The 15,927-nt window shown below is 42.8% G+C and overlaps 1 protein-coding gene across 6 annotated transcripts in view; it reads left to right on the top strand.

Moving 5' to 3' along the window:
• The window catches only part of grm6a (glutamate receptor, metabotropic 6a), a 30,034-nt gene extending 14,107 nt beyond the window's left edge, over positions 1 to 15,927 (top strand). For 3 of the 6 annotated variants that reach the window (XM_044350441.1, XM_044350443.1, XM_044350445.1), the window contains 14 exons: positions 803 to 1,019; positions 2,361 to 2,496; positions 2,615 to 2,769; positions 2,844 to 2,984; positions 3,065 to 3,265; positions 6,433 to 6,572; positions 6,674 to 6,796; positions 6,899 to 7,163; positions 8,127 to 8,362; positions 8,457 to 8,618; positions 8,760 to 8,909; positions 12,956 to 13,096; positions 13,176 to 13,280; positions 15,779 to 15,927. In XM_044350441.1, coding sequence (XP_044206376.1) covers positions 803 to 1,019; positions 2,361 to 2,496; positions 2,615 to 2,769; positions 2,844 to 2,984; positions 3,065 to 3,265; positions 6,433 to 6,572; positions 6,674 to 6,796; positions 6,899 to 7,163; positions 8,127 to 8,362; positions 8,457 to 8,618; positions 8,760 to 8,909; positions 12,956 to 13,096; positions 13,176 to 13,265 — 2,157 coding nt within the window. In that variant the 3' untranslated portion in view covers positions 13,266 to 13,280; positions 15,779 to 15,927. Of the gene's footprint in view, positions 1 to 447; positions 676 to 802; positions 1,020 to 2,360; positions 2,497 to 2,614; positions 2,770 to 2,843; positions 2,985 to 3,064; positions 3,266 to 6,432; positions 6,573 to 6,673; positions 6,797 to 6,898; positions 7,164 to 8,126; positions 8,363 to 8,456; positions 8,619 to 8,733; positions 8,910 to 12,955; positions 13,097 to 13,175; positions 13,281 to 15,311; positions 15,403 to 15,778 lie in introns of those variants that run through there. The other 3 variants (XR_006403299.1, XM_044350444.1, XM_044350442.1) reach the window with 3 other exon arrangements.

The raw sequence follows: 15,927 nt of genomic DNA, 5'->3' as shown, positions 1-15,927 counted from the left end.
GATGTTCATTGAAAAGTGGTCCCTCTCCTTCCACTACGTAGCAAAGATGGCGACCATTGAGGGCGAGAGGGGTCCATAGTTCCACATTCAACTTTTTGACAGTTTTGAGTGTATTTTCCCATACGTCTCAGTGTGAACACACTTATGCACTCAAAATGTTATGTGTAAGTACACAAGTGAAGCGATTTAAGACACAGCAGAGGTCAGCTTGTCTGGAAAGTACAAAAGCCGCCACCATCCACCCCGAACCTCCTCCCTGTGACTTCAGTGCGATATATTAATGAAGTTTGCCTGTGAACATAATCCAGGCAGAGATTATGTAATTCGGAAAAGAAATTTAGTCAAATATAAAGGTAACTTTTGGAGAAACTAAGATGTGAGGATAAGACACCAGCGATGGAAATGAGACATTCAAGACAAACAAGAAGAAGAAGAAGTTGTGCGTACAAAAGGAAAGGACGTCTCTGAGACCTTCATGCATGCAGTCATGTAGAAAGATCATAATAGAAATCCACAGAGATTGTTCAGTGTTTCTGCATGTGTAGATATTATTGAAGGACGGCACCATGAATGCAGAAGGTTTTATTGATTTTCTGCATGTTTGAGATGTAGTTTGAAGGCGTCTCAAACATCAGGGATCAGCTGTCTTCTGATCAATCTGCAGCAGATTCTCTGGTGTTTTATCTTCAGCTTATTCTTCTGTTGTCATGTTGTGTATGTTGTCAACATAAAGCTGTAAAGTCTCATTCTGAACACCAGTTGCTAATAAACACTGATTATTGATTACTGATGTCTCTCTCAGATCCCTCAGGTGAGCTACGCGTCCACGGCTCCGGAGCTGAGCGATAATAACCGCTATGACTTCTTCTCTCGGGTGGTTCCTCCGGACTCGTACCAGGCTCAGGCCATGCTGGACATCGTCAAAGCTCTGGGCTGGAACTACGTGTCCACGCTGGCCTCGGAGGGAAACTACGGAGAGAGCGGAGTGGACGCCTTCATGCAGATCTCCAGAGAGGCTGGTACCATGTTTTATTTTTTTCTACTTTTTCTTACTGGCCTGAAGGTTTCCTTTTTAACCCTCTGGAGTCAAGGTTCATTATGATTAGTTTATACTTATTATTTATCTGCCACCTTTTCAAACTGTCCTCACCCGACATGCACAGTCTCCTCACAAACTCAGCTATGAGTCAAACTTTTAACAAAGTATCAAACTGCCAGAAACCCAAATTACAAGAAAAATTACACTGATCAACAGTCAGACTGATGTAGGAGGATGTGAACCCGTCTGTCTCTCAGTAGACCTGTCTGTCTCTCAGTAGACCCATCTGTCTCTCAGTAGACCTGTCTGTCTTTCAGTAGATCTGTCTGTCTCTCAGTAGACCTGTCTGTGTCTCAGTAGACCTGTCTGTCTCTCAGTAGACCTGTCTGTCTCTCAGTAGACCCATCTGTCTCTCAGTAGATCTGTCTGTCTCTTAGTAGACCCGTCTGTCTCTCAGTAGACCTGTCTGTGTCTCAGTAGACCTGTCTGTCTCTCAGTAGACCTGTCTGTCTCTCAGTAGACCCATCTGTCTCTCAGTAGACCCGTCTGTCTCTCAGTACACCCATCTGTCTCTCAGTAGACCTGTCTGTCTCTCAGTAGACCTGTCTGTCTCTCAGTAGACCCGTCTGTCTCTCAGTAGATCTGTCTGTCTTTCAGTAGACCTGTCTGTCTCTCAGTAGACCTGTCTGTCTTTCAGTAGACCTGTCTGTCTCTCAGTAGATTAGTCTGTCTCTCAGTAGACCCATCTGTCTCTCAGTAGATCTGTCTGTCTCTCAGGAGATCTGTCTGTCTCTCAGTAGACCCGTCTGTCTCTCAGTAGATCTGTCTGTCTCTCAGTAGACCCGTCTGTTTCTCAGTAGATTAGTCTGTCTCTCAGTAGACCCATCTGTCTCTCAGTAGATCTGTCTGTCTCTCAGGAGATCTGTCTGTCTCTCAGTAGACCCATCTGTCTCTCAGTGGTGTTAGATATGAACCCCTCTGTCTCTCAGGAGATCTGTCTGTCTCTCAGTAGACCCGTCTGTCTCTCAGTAGATCTGTCTGTCTCTCAGTAGACCCGTCTGTTTCTCAGTAGACCTGTCTGTCTCTCAGTAGACCCGTCTGTCTCTCAGTAGACCCGTCTGGCTCTCAGTAGACCTATCTGTCTCTCAGTAGACCTATCTGTCTCTCAGTAGACCTGTCTGTGTCTCAGTAGACCCGTCTGTCTCTCAGTGGTGTTAGATATGAACCCATCTGTCTCTCAGTAGACCCGTCTGTCTCTCAGTAGACCTGTCTGTCTCTCAGTAGATCTGTCTGTCTCTCAGTAGACCTGTCTGTCTCTCAGGTGGGGTGTGTATCGCTCAGTCGGTGAAGATTCCTCGCGAGCCGTCGGACGGAGAGTTTGATAAGATCATCAAACGTCTGATGGAGACGAGTAACGCCAGAGGAGTGATCATCTTTGCCAACGAGGACGACATCAAGTAAACAACATAAATAAACAAACAAACAAACAAATAAACAATCAAGCAAACATCATCAGTCTGATCCAGGTTTTAGAATCCTGACTCCACTCTGACTCCGCCCCTCTATTCCTGGTAGGCGGGTCCTCGAGGCGGCAGAACGCGCTAACCTGACGGGTCACTTCCTGTTTGTGGGGTCGGACAGCTGGGGAGCAAAGAGTTCACCAATTGCAGATCTGGAGGACGTCGCCGAGGGAGCCGTCACCATCCTGCCCAAACGGGCGTGCATCGAAGGTAACGACAGGAAGTAACAACCTGACAGAGTGTGTGTTTATGTGTGTATAACTGCGTGTGTGTGTGTGTTTCAGGTTTCGATCAGTACTTCATGTCTCGTTCTCTGGAGAACAACCGCAGGAACATCTGGTTCGCTGAGTTCTGGGAGGATGACTTCAGGTGTAAACTGACTCGACCTGGAATCAAACTGGACCCCGACAAGAAAAAATGCACAGGTACGCTCACACCTGAGGGGTCAAAGGAGTCTTTGCGTGAGTGTGATGTCATATGAACGTGCATGTGTGCGTCCCGGCAGGTGAGGAGAGGATCGGTCGGGACTCGTCGTACGAGCAGGAGGGGAAGGTGCAGTTCGTGATCGATGCGGTGTACTCGGTGGCGTACGCGCTGCACAGCATGCACCAGGACCTTTGTCCCGGCAGCCCCGGAGTCTGCAGCAACATGGACCCTGTGGAGGGACGCTCGCTGCTCGACTACATCCGAGCCGTCAACTTCAACGGTGAGTCCGGCTGTCCTCCTCTCTGCTCACAAACATTTATTTATTGATTGGCTTATTTAACAGGGACATTAATAACACAGATGTTAAACAGTCACCGTAAACAAGAAGATAAGATCTAAAATGACACGATTATTGAGATGATTCATAAGCATGCAAAGCAACAATAAAAAGACTATAAAATACCATACAGGACATCATTCAGGCACTAATTAAAACATAGGACACCTCAGCAGGCTCCATCACACCTGGAGAGTTGTTAGAGTCACATGTGACAGTGGTTAGTGAGTCCAGGTGTGAATGGGTGTTACACAGTGTTGCAGACCAGCTCCTGTGTTGATTGATGGTTGTTCCATGGTTGGTTGCTATCTTCTCTGTCCAACATGTGTCCACTGCTGTCCTCAGAGTAGTGTCTCCTGTCTTTCAGGTGTAGATAAACCGCTGATGTTAACCTGAGGAGTCTTCAAACATGTTTTACAGTCAGTTTTCTGGCTTCCAGAACAAAGGACACAAAGCGTCCGAGGAGACATTTTCAGATCAGAACAAACTGCAGCAGCTTCGTCCTGTTAGAGATCAAATCCATATTTTATAAAGATGGGAAGCTGCAGCAGCTGGAAGACTGAGAGGATTTAATGTAGAACAGGAGAGCTGCACGCCATGAAACCAGTCTGTCTGTCTGTCTGTCTGACTACCCGTCTCTCTCTCTCTCTACATGAATCTTCTTCTCTCTTGTCTCAATATTTAATCATTCAGTAGAGGCGTGTTCATATATAGGATGTTCATGTATTTTGGGAGTTTGGATTTTAATGAACTCCTTCCACCCCGAGTTGTTCCCTCCATGTATGTCTCTGAGCTCCAGGACAAAATCTGGTGGAAAATATTCAGAGAGAAATCTATATATGTAACAGCCGCCCATGTTTGAATAGAACTATGACAGAACATTTACATAACACAGACCTCTGAGAGACAAAAAAGCCTTTACTGTAACAGACGCAGCCAACAAAGTTCCAGATTGACTGTCTCAAAGTGTTTATGTTGGACGGACAATCAGCCTTAGTAGCATGAGACGAGTCATCAACATATTGTGCTCTGTTGCTGTGAGATCTGAGCTCAGTAAGGCTCCTTTTAGGGAGAAAAAAGGATCTTTGGAGACTTTAAGGCTGGATTTTATTAGAGACAAACGTTTGTCAGCGTTACCTGATGCCTCAGGTTCACTTGTGGTTAGAATTGAACGTTGAGAGGGAGATGGGAGGTTAAAAGAAACCAGCATCGACTGTCACCAGCAGACGAGATGTGAACAGCAGACTGTGGTGTCAAAGTCAGACACTTATTTGATGCATCCGCTGTAACGTCCTCCACCTCTGTGGTCCGACCTCACAGAGCTGTTTGTCATAACGAACATTGTTTCAAGGCTTCTGCAGAAACAGCTGAGTGGAGTTTAGTCATGTTTTTATTTATTATCAAAGATCCTCAGAGCTGATCTGTACACGAAGTAATCAAGTCTGACCAGGATCACAGACGTGGAGACAGATGGATGGACGGTTATATTAGAATATCACAGTGATTAATACTGATCAATGTTCTCTGTGTTCTGTATGGTGATCTATGGCTATATTTGAAACCACCTCCTACAATATGAAACTTTTAAATTGATTTAATTTGCAGTATGCTAGACCAGGCTTAGCTGGGTTCCCAGTTTGGAAAGTGGAAGTAAACAATCAATAGCATGGCTATTGGCAACGGTCGAGATGACCGGTCGGTCTCACCCAGCGAGCTTCTCACATCTCTGAAAACAAGCAAATTTCCAAACAGGTGTTATTTGGATAAACCTGAAAAAATATTCAAACTTAATAAAGTGACATATTAACAGCTTTTAGCCTGGCTCAAAATCTCCAATATGTTTCTGTCCGCCATTTCAAAAATGACTGGTTGTTGTGACCGTACAAGCGCTTTGCATTGTGGGATACAGTAGGCAGACTGGTCGGATGCATACTGTAGATTTTTACAAAACAACATGACATCCGGGTATTTTTTGCATACTGCAGATTTTGCTTTTGTTTGCATACTACATGCTACATTTTGGCCACATCAGTACGTTCTGCCAGTATAGTGGGTGGTTTCAGATGCAGCCTTTGTCTTCTGTCTGTTCTGTATGTTCTATGTGTTCTGTATGTTCTATGTGTTCTGTATGTTCTATGTGTTCTGTGTGTTCTATGTGTTCTGTGTGGTTCAGCTTCAGGTCTGAGGAGATAACGTGAGTTTTATTTTTCATAGCAGGTTTTTCTTTATTCAGGGACAGTGAGAGATAATCAGTTAATGCACTTTACATGTTTCCTTTCAGCGCTGTGTGTGTGTGTGTGTGTGCGTGCATGCGTGTGTGTGTGTTAATAATTAAAGTGAGCAGCTGCTGAAAACACTCTGCAGGAAGAAGAAGAGAATATGTTCTCTTCACCTGTTCTTTATTCACATTTGGAATAAAATAAAAATGTTAAATCTTCCCAGTTTTTTGAGTTTTGGTCCTGACTGACTCGTGACAGTTGTGATAAATTAAATCTGTCTGTGGATGTTTCTGATTAATCATCAGAGCAGAATCATCTATATGATAATGTCAGATTCATCTCACACCTATGAGATGTGTATTAAAGTTTAAATAACCCGGCTGCACCTCTGTCACCTGTGTGTTATAAGAACATTCTTCCTCTTCTTTCTCTGCGTGTTTGGATCTTAAAACCAGTTTCACTGAAGTAGATCACTTTCAGATGAAATATAATATTTGTTGCTGCCATGAGTTTGAGTCTGAAAGTCAAGTGAAGCTTAATGTTTTTATTGGACAGAACAACAGCACTTCCTCTGTGGACTTTGGGTTCCTTTATATGTACAAACATCGACACATTTCAGTACTGATCAATACTTAATCAATACATGAACATGTTCAGAGGCAGAGCGGTTTGATTTACATTTGGTTTTATTTTTTAATATAGATTACAGATGTGATAACATAACTGCCTCTCTGTCAGTCAGGTTGTTTTCTTGCTAGTGGAGCTTTGAGTTGAGATGATGATGTCACAGTTCAGTCAGGTACAGGTGGGTTGAAACTGAGCTAATGATGTCATCAACAACAAATGATCATCCACCTGTTGGACTCATCTGTCTGTCTCTCTGTCCTACAGGAAGTGCAGGTACCAGTGTTTTGTTCAATGAGAATGGAGACGCGCCCGGACGCTACGACATCTTCCAGTTCCAGATGACCAATCACAGCCACCCTGGTTACCATGTCATCGGCCAGTGGACCAATAACCTGCGACTGAACGTATGACTCTGATTGGCCCAAACATGTGACAGTGTTTAGATTTATATGTTTCTCTCCACCTTTCTGTCTGTCTCTCACCTGTCTGTCTGTCTGTCTCTCAGCTGGAGGAGATGCAGTGGTCTGGAGGAGATAAAACAGTTCCTAAGTCCATCTGTAGTTTTCCGTGTCAACCAGGAGAGAGGAAGAAGATGGTGAAGGGTGTTCCGTGTTGCTGGCACTGTGAGGTAAACTGTCACGTATGATCATCATATGTCACATTTAGAACATGTTTTAATCTACTGTCACCCACACTCACACGCCTGTCTGTGTGTCTGACCCGTCTGCAGCTCTGTGACGGGTATCAGTACCAGCTGGATGAGTTTAACTGTGAGACCTGTCCGTCAGACATGCGCCCTGTTCCAAACAGAACCGCCTGTCGTCCGACTCCGATCATTAAACTGGAGTGGAACTCCCCCTGGGCTCTAGTGCCCGCCTCCCTGGCCATGCTTGGTATCTTAGCAACCAGCGGCGTGGTGATCACCTTCATCCGTTTTAATGACACGCCCATCGTCAGAGCGTCAGGAAGAGAACTCAGCTATGTACTACTGACAGGTAAACACTACTGACAGGTAAACAGTTCTGACAGGTAAATACTACTGACAGGTAAATACTACTGACAGGTAAACACTACTGACAGGTAAATACTAGTGAAAGGTAAACACTACTGACAGGTAAATACTACTGACAGGTAAATACTACTGGCAGGTAAACACTTCTGACAGGTAAACACTACTGACAGGTAAATACTACTGACAGGTAAATACTACTGACAGGTAAACACTTCTGACAGGTAAACACTACTGACAGGTAAATACTACTGACAGGTAAATACTACTGGCAGGTAAACACTTCTGACAGGTAAACACTACTGACAGGTAAATACTACTGACAGGTAAATACTACTGGCAGGTAAACACTTCTGACAGGTAAACACTACTGACAGGTAAATACTACTGACAGGTAAATACTACTGACAGGTAAACACTTCTGACAGGTAAACACTACTGACAGGTAAATACTAGTGAAAGGTAAACACTACTGACAGGTAAATACTACTGGCAGGTAAACACTACTGACAGGAAAACACTTCTGACAGGTAAACACTACTGACAGGTAAACACTACTGACAGGTAAACACTTCTGACAGGTAAACACTACTGACAGATAAACACTACTGACAGGTAAACACTACTGACAGGTAAACACTTCTGACAGGTAAACACTACTGACAGATAAACACTACTGACAGGTAAACACTACTGACAGGTAAACACTTCTGACAGGTAAACACTACTGACAGATAAACACTACTGACAGGTAAACACTACTGACAGGTAAACACTACTGACAGGTAAACTCTACTGATAAAAACTTAATATTTTACAATGAAAGAGTTTTTTTTCACACACAGATTTAAACATCTTTTTCTTCTAGAGCTGACAGCACTTTCCTGATGACAGAAGTGATGTCATCAGCAGTGTGGATGATGTCATCTGCCTCTCTGTCCTCTTGCAGGTATCTTTCTTATCTACTTGATCACCTTCCTGATGATCGCGGAGCCAGGTACGGTGGCTTGTGCGTTCCGGCGCCTCCTGCTGGGCCTTGGCATGGCCATCACCTACTCCGCCATGTTAACCAAAACCAACCGCATCTACCGCATCTTCGAACAAGGCAAGAGGTCAGTGACACCGCCCAAATTCATCAGTCCCACCTCCCAGTTGGCCATCACCTTTGTCCTCATCTCCGTCCAGGTGAGAACACAGCTGTTACACCACTTCCTGTCTCTGTTTTACCAGTTTGTCACATGATTCAGTGTGCATGTGTGTGTATGTGTGTGTGTGTCAGGTCCTCGGTGTGTTTGTGTGGTTTGCTGTCGTCCCGCCTCACACCATCATTGACTACGAGGAGCTCCGCCCCCCGAACCCTGACCTGGCCAGAGGAATCCTGAAGTGTGACATGTCCGACCTGTCAATCATCTGCTGCCTCAGCTACAGCATCGTGCTCATGGTAACCTATTGATCTGGTATTGATTTGATGATCTGATGTCACATTGATCTTTGACAGAGAATATAGATCGATGGGTATGAGTTGTTGTAGAAGGCTGCGCTCTCTGTGTTGCTAGGTAACCTGCATCGTTTCTGTTGCTAGGTAACATGCACAGTGTACGCAGTGAAAAGTCGTGGTGTCCCGGAGACGTTTAATGAAGCGAAGCCAATCGGCTTCACCATGTACACCACCTGCATCGTCTGGCTCGCCTTTGTACCGATCTTCTTTGGTACTGCCCAGTCCACTGAGAAGGTAAGAGGCGAAGGTCGGTCACTTGGTGGGACGCTGAGGTCACATGAGGGTTGTTAGTCCACCTGGCTGTCATGTGACAGCAGTGATGGAAGAAGTATTCAGATCCTTTACTTAAGTAAAGCCGGGCTCAGACTCGAGGAGGTTTGGGCAGATTTAACCCTGATTCACCCCTCCCGACAATTGGAGGAGAAATCTGGTCTGGGACCTTGGTCGGTACTGATGTTCAGCCCGGGTTATTTGGTAATGTGAGAAGTTTACAAATGCAATCTTAAACCTCCAGAACCGCTCGCAGATCCATCGGGCTGCCCCGACAATTTCAAACATGTTGGATATTCAGGAGTTAAAATTTGGATGATTACATCACTACTTTCCAAGCGGGACCAAAATAGCCAATGAGAGAGAACTGAGGGTGTTGCCAAGCAACAGTAAACATTCTAGCCTTTGAGGCTTACATTAGTTAGCATACTATTGTTGACAGATATTAAGACTGACAGTTAAAATCTCACCTCCAGTTCTCACTGAGGAACAGACAACCCGTGTTGACTGCATCTTCCGGTTAGGATTTTAAAACTCCTGTAGTCTGAGCCTGGCTTTAAAGTACCATCAAAGCAATGTAAATACACTCCATTACAAGTAAAAGTTGTGCATGAAAAATCCTCCTACAGTAAAAGAACATATGAGCTTGATGTAGTTTAAGTATTGCAGTAAAAGTACATAAGTATTATGAGCTTGATGTAGTTAAAGTATTGCAGTAAAAGTAGTGGTTTGGTCCCTCTGACTGATATATTATTATATATGACATCATTAGATTATTAATAGTGAAGCATCAGTGTTAGAGCAGCATGTTACTGTTGTAGCTGCTGGAGGTGGAGCTAGTTTACACTACTTTATATACAGTTAGCTAGTTTAATCCAGTGGTTCCCAACCCAGGGGTCGGGCCCCTCCAAAGGGTCAGCAGATAAATCTGAGGGGTGGTGAGATGATTAATGGGAGAGGAAAGAAGAAAAAACAAAGTTCTGATACACAAATCTGTTTTCAGTTTTTGGACTTTTTCTTTAATCTTTGATTTTTGGTGAAATATTGGATCAGAGCTCCAGAATGAACCTGGTGGTGAGATTGTTTTGTCAGGTGAAAAGCTGCTTTTGGTTTTTCTGGTTCAGTTTGAGTTCAGGAGTGACGAGTCCTTAATGGAGTTGGGAGAGAGCGAGAGCAGAATTAGAGAGGAACAGCTGGATTATGCAGATTATAAACCAACACAGGGCATAATTATAGAACAATAACTGTTAAAACCAAAGTTACAACCGGATAAAAGGAAACGATGAAAGCCACAAATAACATGAAGGAAACAGCAGCGTCAGTTAGAAAAGATTTATCTGAAAGCTGAGCGGAAACATAAAAAGAAGAAAGCCGCTTTCAGATTTGGCAGTGCGAGCTGCTTCTTCTGTTTCTCCTCTTTGAGGCTGAATACAGCGGATTTAAATCTGCTTCTGTTTCCCAGAAAAATACCTGCAGAAACCTGGAATTTGCAGAATTAGTTGTTTTGTGTTTGAGGAGTCTGCATCTTTCTTCAAACCTCATCAACACAACCTGAGCTAACACCACACTGTCACTGTTTACTCTGTCATCAAACTGTTTGATGCTGCAGCTCCTCCTGATGTGATATTTCATTTTGTTGATTTAACACATTCATTTTTGTGTGGGTTTATTTGGGGGATTAACTCATCACTGCTCAGATTCTGTAGGAGCTCCTGTCGAACGGCAGAACCTTCTCCACCAAACCTACCTGTATAACCGTTCGCTATAAACAGACAGTTCCTTCATCCTTCGAAGTGTCTCTGACTGAAATTTCATTTATGATGAAATCCAGGAAATCCTGGGAGAAGAGTGAGATATTTGTGGGAAGTAATATTTAAAATTAGCGCTGAAATAACAGGAAATCCTTTAACCCTGGTCTTGCTTTGTCCTCGTCTGTCCTCCTGTCTCTCTGCGATAACATTCAATCCTTGCCTCATTTCTCCTCTTCAGTTCAGGAGCGTCGGATATTGGATGGAGAAGAAAATAAAGGAAGCTGCTTTCTTTTTGTTGTCTGTTTTTATCTGAGAACAACAGAACAAAAAGCAGAGTGTGTGTGTATCTGTATGTGTGTGTGTCTGACGGAATTAACAAACAACTATGAGGTCTGTAGGAGGTCTCTATTGTCTACTGGCTTAACACACACACACACAAACACACACACAAATCTCTACAATAAAGAAACACATTGAACCAGGAAGGCTGTGTGTGTGTGTGTGTGTGTGTGTGTGTGTGTGTGTGTGTTGTACATATATTTGTACAGTCAGGTGACACATTGAAGTGTAGAAACGGTTCCGTACAGATCCTCAGGTTCAATGTGAATCACACTCGTCACACACATCTCCGCCAAGGTAATGCGGCCCATTAGGAGGTTCTATGGGTCCTTTCCATAATCCTAGTTTTCACTGAGGAGGTTCTAGAGGTCCTTTAGGTGATTCTTGTGGTCAATGAGGAGTTGTTAGGGGTTGTGTTTGTGATTCTTGTTGTCACTGAAAAGGTTCTTGAGATCTGTTTGTAGTGGTTCTGTAGATGGTTGGTTTTAGAGGCCTTTTCAGTAGTGTAGTTCTTGTAGTCATCAAAAGGGTTCTAGGGATCCTTCAGGTGGTTCTTGTGGTCCATGAGGAGGTTCTAGGGGTTCTTTGAGTGGTTTTTGTGGTCAATGAGAAGGTATTGGGGGTCCTGTTGGTGATTCATGTTGTTATTGAAAAGATTCTTGAGATTTGTTTGTGGTGGTTCTGTACATGGTTCTAGAGACAATTTTGGCAGTTCTTGTAGTCATTAAGAAGGTTCTAGGGGTCCTTTGCGTGGTTCTTGTGGTCACTCTAAAGGCTCTTTAGATCGATTTGTGGTGATTCTGTAAGTAGTTCTAGAGATTCTTTCAGCAGTTCTTGTAATCATCAAGAAGGAAGGTTCTAGGGGTTCTTTAGGTGGCTCTCTTGTGGTCCATGAGGAGTTTCTGGGGGTCCTTTAGGGGTTTTTTTTTTCTGGTCAATGAGGAGGTGTTGGGGTTCCTATCAGTGATTCTTGTTGACATTAAAATGGTTCTTAAGATTTATCTGTGGTGGTTCTAGAGACAATTTCGACAGTTCTTGTAGTCATTAAGAAGGTTCTAGGGGTTCTTTAGGTGGTTCTTGTGGTCCATGAGGAGTTTCTAGGGGTGGTTCTTGTGGTCATTAAAGTGTTTCAAGAAGTCTGCTTGTGGTGGTCCTTTAGGAAATTCCAGTATCCTTTATGGAGGGTCAAAGGCTCCTTCAGCTCCCTCAACTAGTCCGTAAGGAAGTTGTAGTAAGCACTGAGGAGGTTCTTGGGGTCCTATAGATGTTTTTTTGTGATAATCGAGGTTCTCAGGCTCATGTAGGTGGTTTAGCGGTTCTTTAGGATGTTCTTGAGGTCACTTTGGAAGTTTGTTGGGCCCTGTAAGTGGTTGTAGTATTTTTTTATATGTCGTCTAGGGTTTGGTACAGTTAACATTTGAACCAATACCAGTATTGTTACCTGGAATTCGGTAGCCAACAGTACCTTTTTTTGGTACTTTACACTCTTTTTGTGGAAGGTAAATAAACAATAATAAATTATGTGGGTCTAGTGGTCATTGAAGAGATTTTTGAGGCTCTCTAGGTGGTTCTAGAAGTCTTTTAGGAGATGTCTGTGGTGTCTGTGGAGGTTGTAGTGGTTCTTGAAGTCATTGAGGAGACTGTAAAGGTCCTTTAGGAGGTTCTTGTAATCAATGAGGGGGTTCTCATGGTTCCTCGTGTGCTTCAGTGGTCCTTTCTAGTGGCCTTTGTGAAAATTCAAGGGGTTCTTTAGGTGGTTCAACCTTTCCTTAAGGAGGTTATATTAGTCACAGAGGAGGTTTCAGATGTATGTAGATGGTTCTCATGATCATTAAGAGGGTTCTGCAGTTCCTGCAGGTGGTTAGACTCACTGACTGTGTCCATATCTCTGTTTGTTTGTCTGTCTCTCTGTCTCTACAGCTGTTTATCCAGACAGCCACTCTGACTGTGTCCATGTCTCTCAGTGCGTCCGTCTCTCTCGGGATGCTCTACATGCCGAAGGTTTATGTCATCATTTTCCACCCTGAGCAGAATGTCCAGAAGAGGAAGAGAAGCTTCAAGGTCTGAACACAACTTCACTGTGGTCCCTGTCCTGATGGTTGTTGCTGTGTTGAATGTTCTGATGGTTGCTATGTTGCAGGCGGTTGCCCAGGCTGCTCGGATGTCTCAGAAATCATTAAATGAGAAACAGAATGGAGAGACGAAGATAGAACCCGACAGATCGCAGTAATACTACAACCTGCAGGTATTGAAACTACACATTCTGACAACACAGATCAAGTTAAACTGTAAATTTCAGCCTCACAACATTTCACATGTGAACACAGATGGGAATCACCATCAGTGTCTTGCTCAAAGGCTCCTTTGCAGAGTTCAATGGTTGTTTTTTTTTAAGGTGAGAAATTAAACATTTATATGGTGAATATGTGGTAGATTTATCAAAGTAATGTTTACTGTAGAATTATCTGATGATGTTTTGGGAGAAATGAGAAGCTGCTACCTGGAAGAGAGCTTTCAGTCAGGGTCCATGGTCATCCTGGGGAGCTCTTTGTTTAAAACTGAAGACAGAATAACTTTCGAAAGATAAAGTTGACTTGTCTGAAGGTGATGTTCATGTTTTTATTGTGCAGTTTAACAACAGCGATATGACGATAAACAACCTGATAGGAACAGTTGTCACCACACAATAAACACTTACAGATATACTAAGGTCAATTTATTAAAGAACACATTTAAAAATAACAAAGTGACATCAGCGTTTGTAGGGACAGCAAACAAAATGATCTTTCAATATGTCTATTGTAGTCTCCTAAATATCAGCATAGATAGAAGTGAATGAAAATTGATAAAACATTTTTAACAGTAGGAACAAATATGTGGGTAATGCTTTATTTTACAGGTCTGAGTAATTTGCAAGTAATTTAACAGAGAGGATGGTGCAATTTTGTACAAATTATAAGAAAACATAGAGAAAAAGTGTTATGTTGTTTTAGTTTAGTTCTCAGTCTGTAGTCTGTAAACTACATATTATCAGGTTTTTAATTAGAAACTCCATTGAGGACATTTCCTGTATACTACTGAATTACATAACCTTTTAAAGAAATGTCCTAAGAATTAACAGTAACAGCAGCTACTTTCAGGAAATTACTGAAAAAACTTAATATGTTAATACTGTATATCATCTGACACACAAAACTACACACTTAAAACTAAGTATTTTCAGTTTGAGTCACAAGTATGAACCCAAATATAATGAGGGGTACTTACCAACAACACTTTTTTCAGTTTTTTCTTATAATTTGTACCAAATTGCACCACCTTTTCTGTAAAATGTCCTAAAAAAATAACCAAATTATTCAAAAGATGTCCAGAAAATCAGTATAAAATTAAGGGACCTGTAAAATAAAGCGTTACATGTGACTGAGAACGTTTGGTCAGTTAGCTTGTGATTTCCTGCTGTGAGTCGCTTGATAAATACGACCCTTGGTATCTCTTCCCGGCACTGCAGGAGAGAAAAGACTGAAGGTGTGAAAAAGATCAAAGCATGTAATATGTGAAATTAGGTTTTATTGTAACTATACATCACAGTGAGTGTAACAGGTGCACAGGTGTGTGAAACACCTGAGTCTAGCTGAGCTGTTATTATGTGTCATTAGTTACAAACTGATCATGTTCTCAGTTTGAACTCTCAGTAATATGAGTTAGAGGCTGCTGTACTCTGAGACAGCCCATCTATCTTACTGAGTGAATAAAATAATAATAATTATAATAATATCTTTATTTACATAGCACTTATCAAAACAAAGTTTCAAAGTGCGTCACACAGAATCACATAAAAACACAGCAATAAAGGAATAAAACTGCTAAATGAATGACATAAAAAAAGCCAGACTGACAATAACACAGAATAAAACTAGCATCAAGTAAAGATTCAAAATGTGTCTTTCTTCTTCTCTTCTCCACTGAATAATTGACATACAAGGGGGCGGGGTTTATTTCCTGATATGGTGGGTGGGCGGGGCTAACGTGTGGCGAACAGGATGGAGATGATTCCTGACGTGTGGAAGCTGCAGCAGATATTTGTGGAGAAGCTTCTGAATATTTCAGCTGGTTGTTAAAGATTCATGCTGCTGCTAACAGCTGTGCTCTGTGCTCAGGAGCAAGGCACTAATGCTGCAGGCTGTCGGTTCTATTCCCTGTAGAATAAAAAACTGTCAGACTGAGAGAGGAGCTCGCAGCCACTCAGTGATCATTTCTTCTTCTTCTGTTCTGTCAGTCCTCAGTGTGAACATGCTTCCTCGCTCTACAGGGAATACAACCATCAACCACATCATCATCATTATTACATCACACACATCAGTGTGGAGGTAATCCTGAGACAGAGCGGAGGAGAGAGGATGTTAACACCTCCAATGATTTCCAATATCCTGTTCAATCAGATAGGAAACAGCTGTCTTCTCTGCGTGTCACATGACTCGTCTCAGATTCACGCATGAATAATTCACGTGAAGATTCGCTGAACTCAACACGTCAAAGAATAACTGATGGTCTTTGTCTCCAACATTAATCTAAGATTTAGTTTGGAGCCTTTTACTGATAGCTGTCAGATTAATCAATGCAGTTCACCTGAAATATTGAGATGACGGGTGTTGTGATCAACAGCTGCTGATCAGGTTCCCATTGAGCAAGGCACTGAAGCTCCTTCTGTGAAGACACACTGATGTTTTTATTCTCCTTTCTCAGGAAGCAGTTTGACCAATCCCCGTGCAGAGCCTGATGACAGTCATCATCATCATCATCATCATCATGAAGATCACATGGTTCACCCCCAATCCCCACTTACACACACACACACACACACACACACACACACACACACACACACACACACA

Source organism: Thunnus albacares, chromosome 5, assembly GCF_914725855.1.
Source record: "Thunnus albacares chromosome 5, fThuAlb1.1, whole genome shotgun sequence".
Lineage (NCBI taxonomy): Eukaryota > Metazoa > Chordata > Actinopteri > Scombriformes > Scombridae > Thunnus > Thunnus albacares.
The sequence above is the reverse complement of the archived record's forward strand: the minus strand, read 5'-3'. Positions and strand labels throughout refer to the sequence as shown.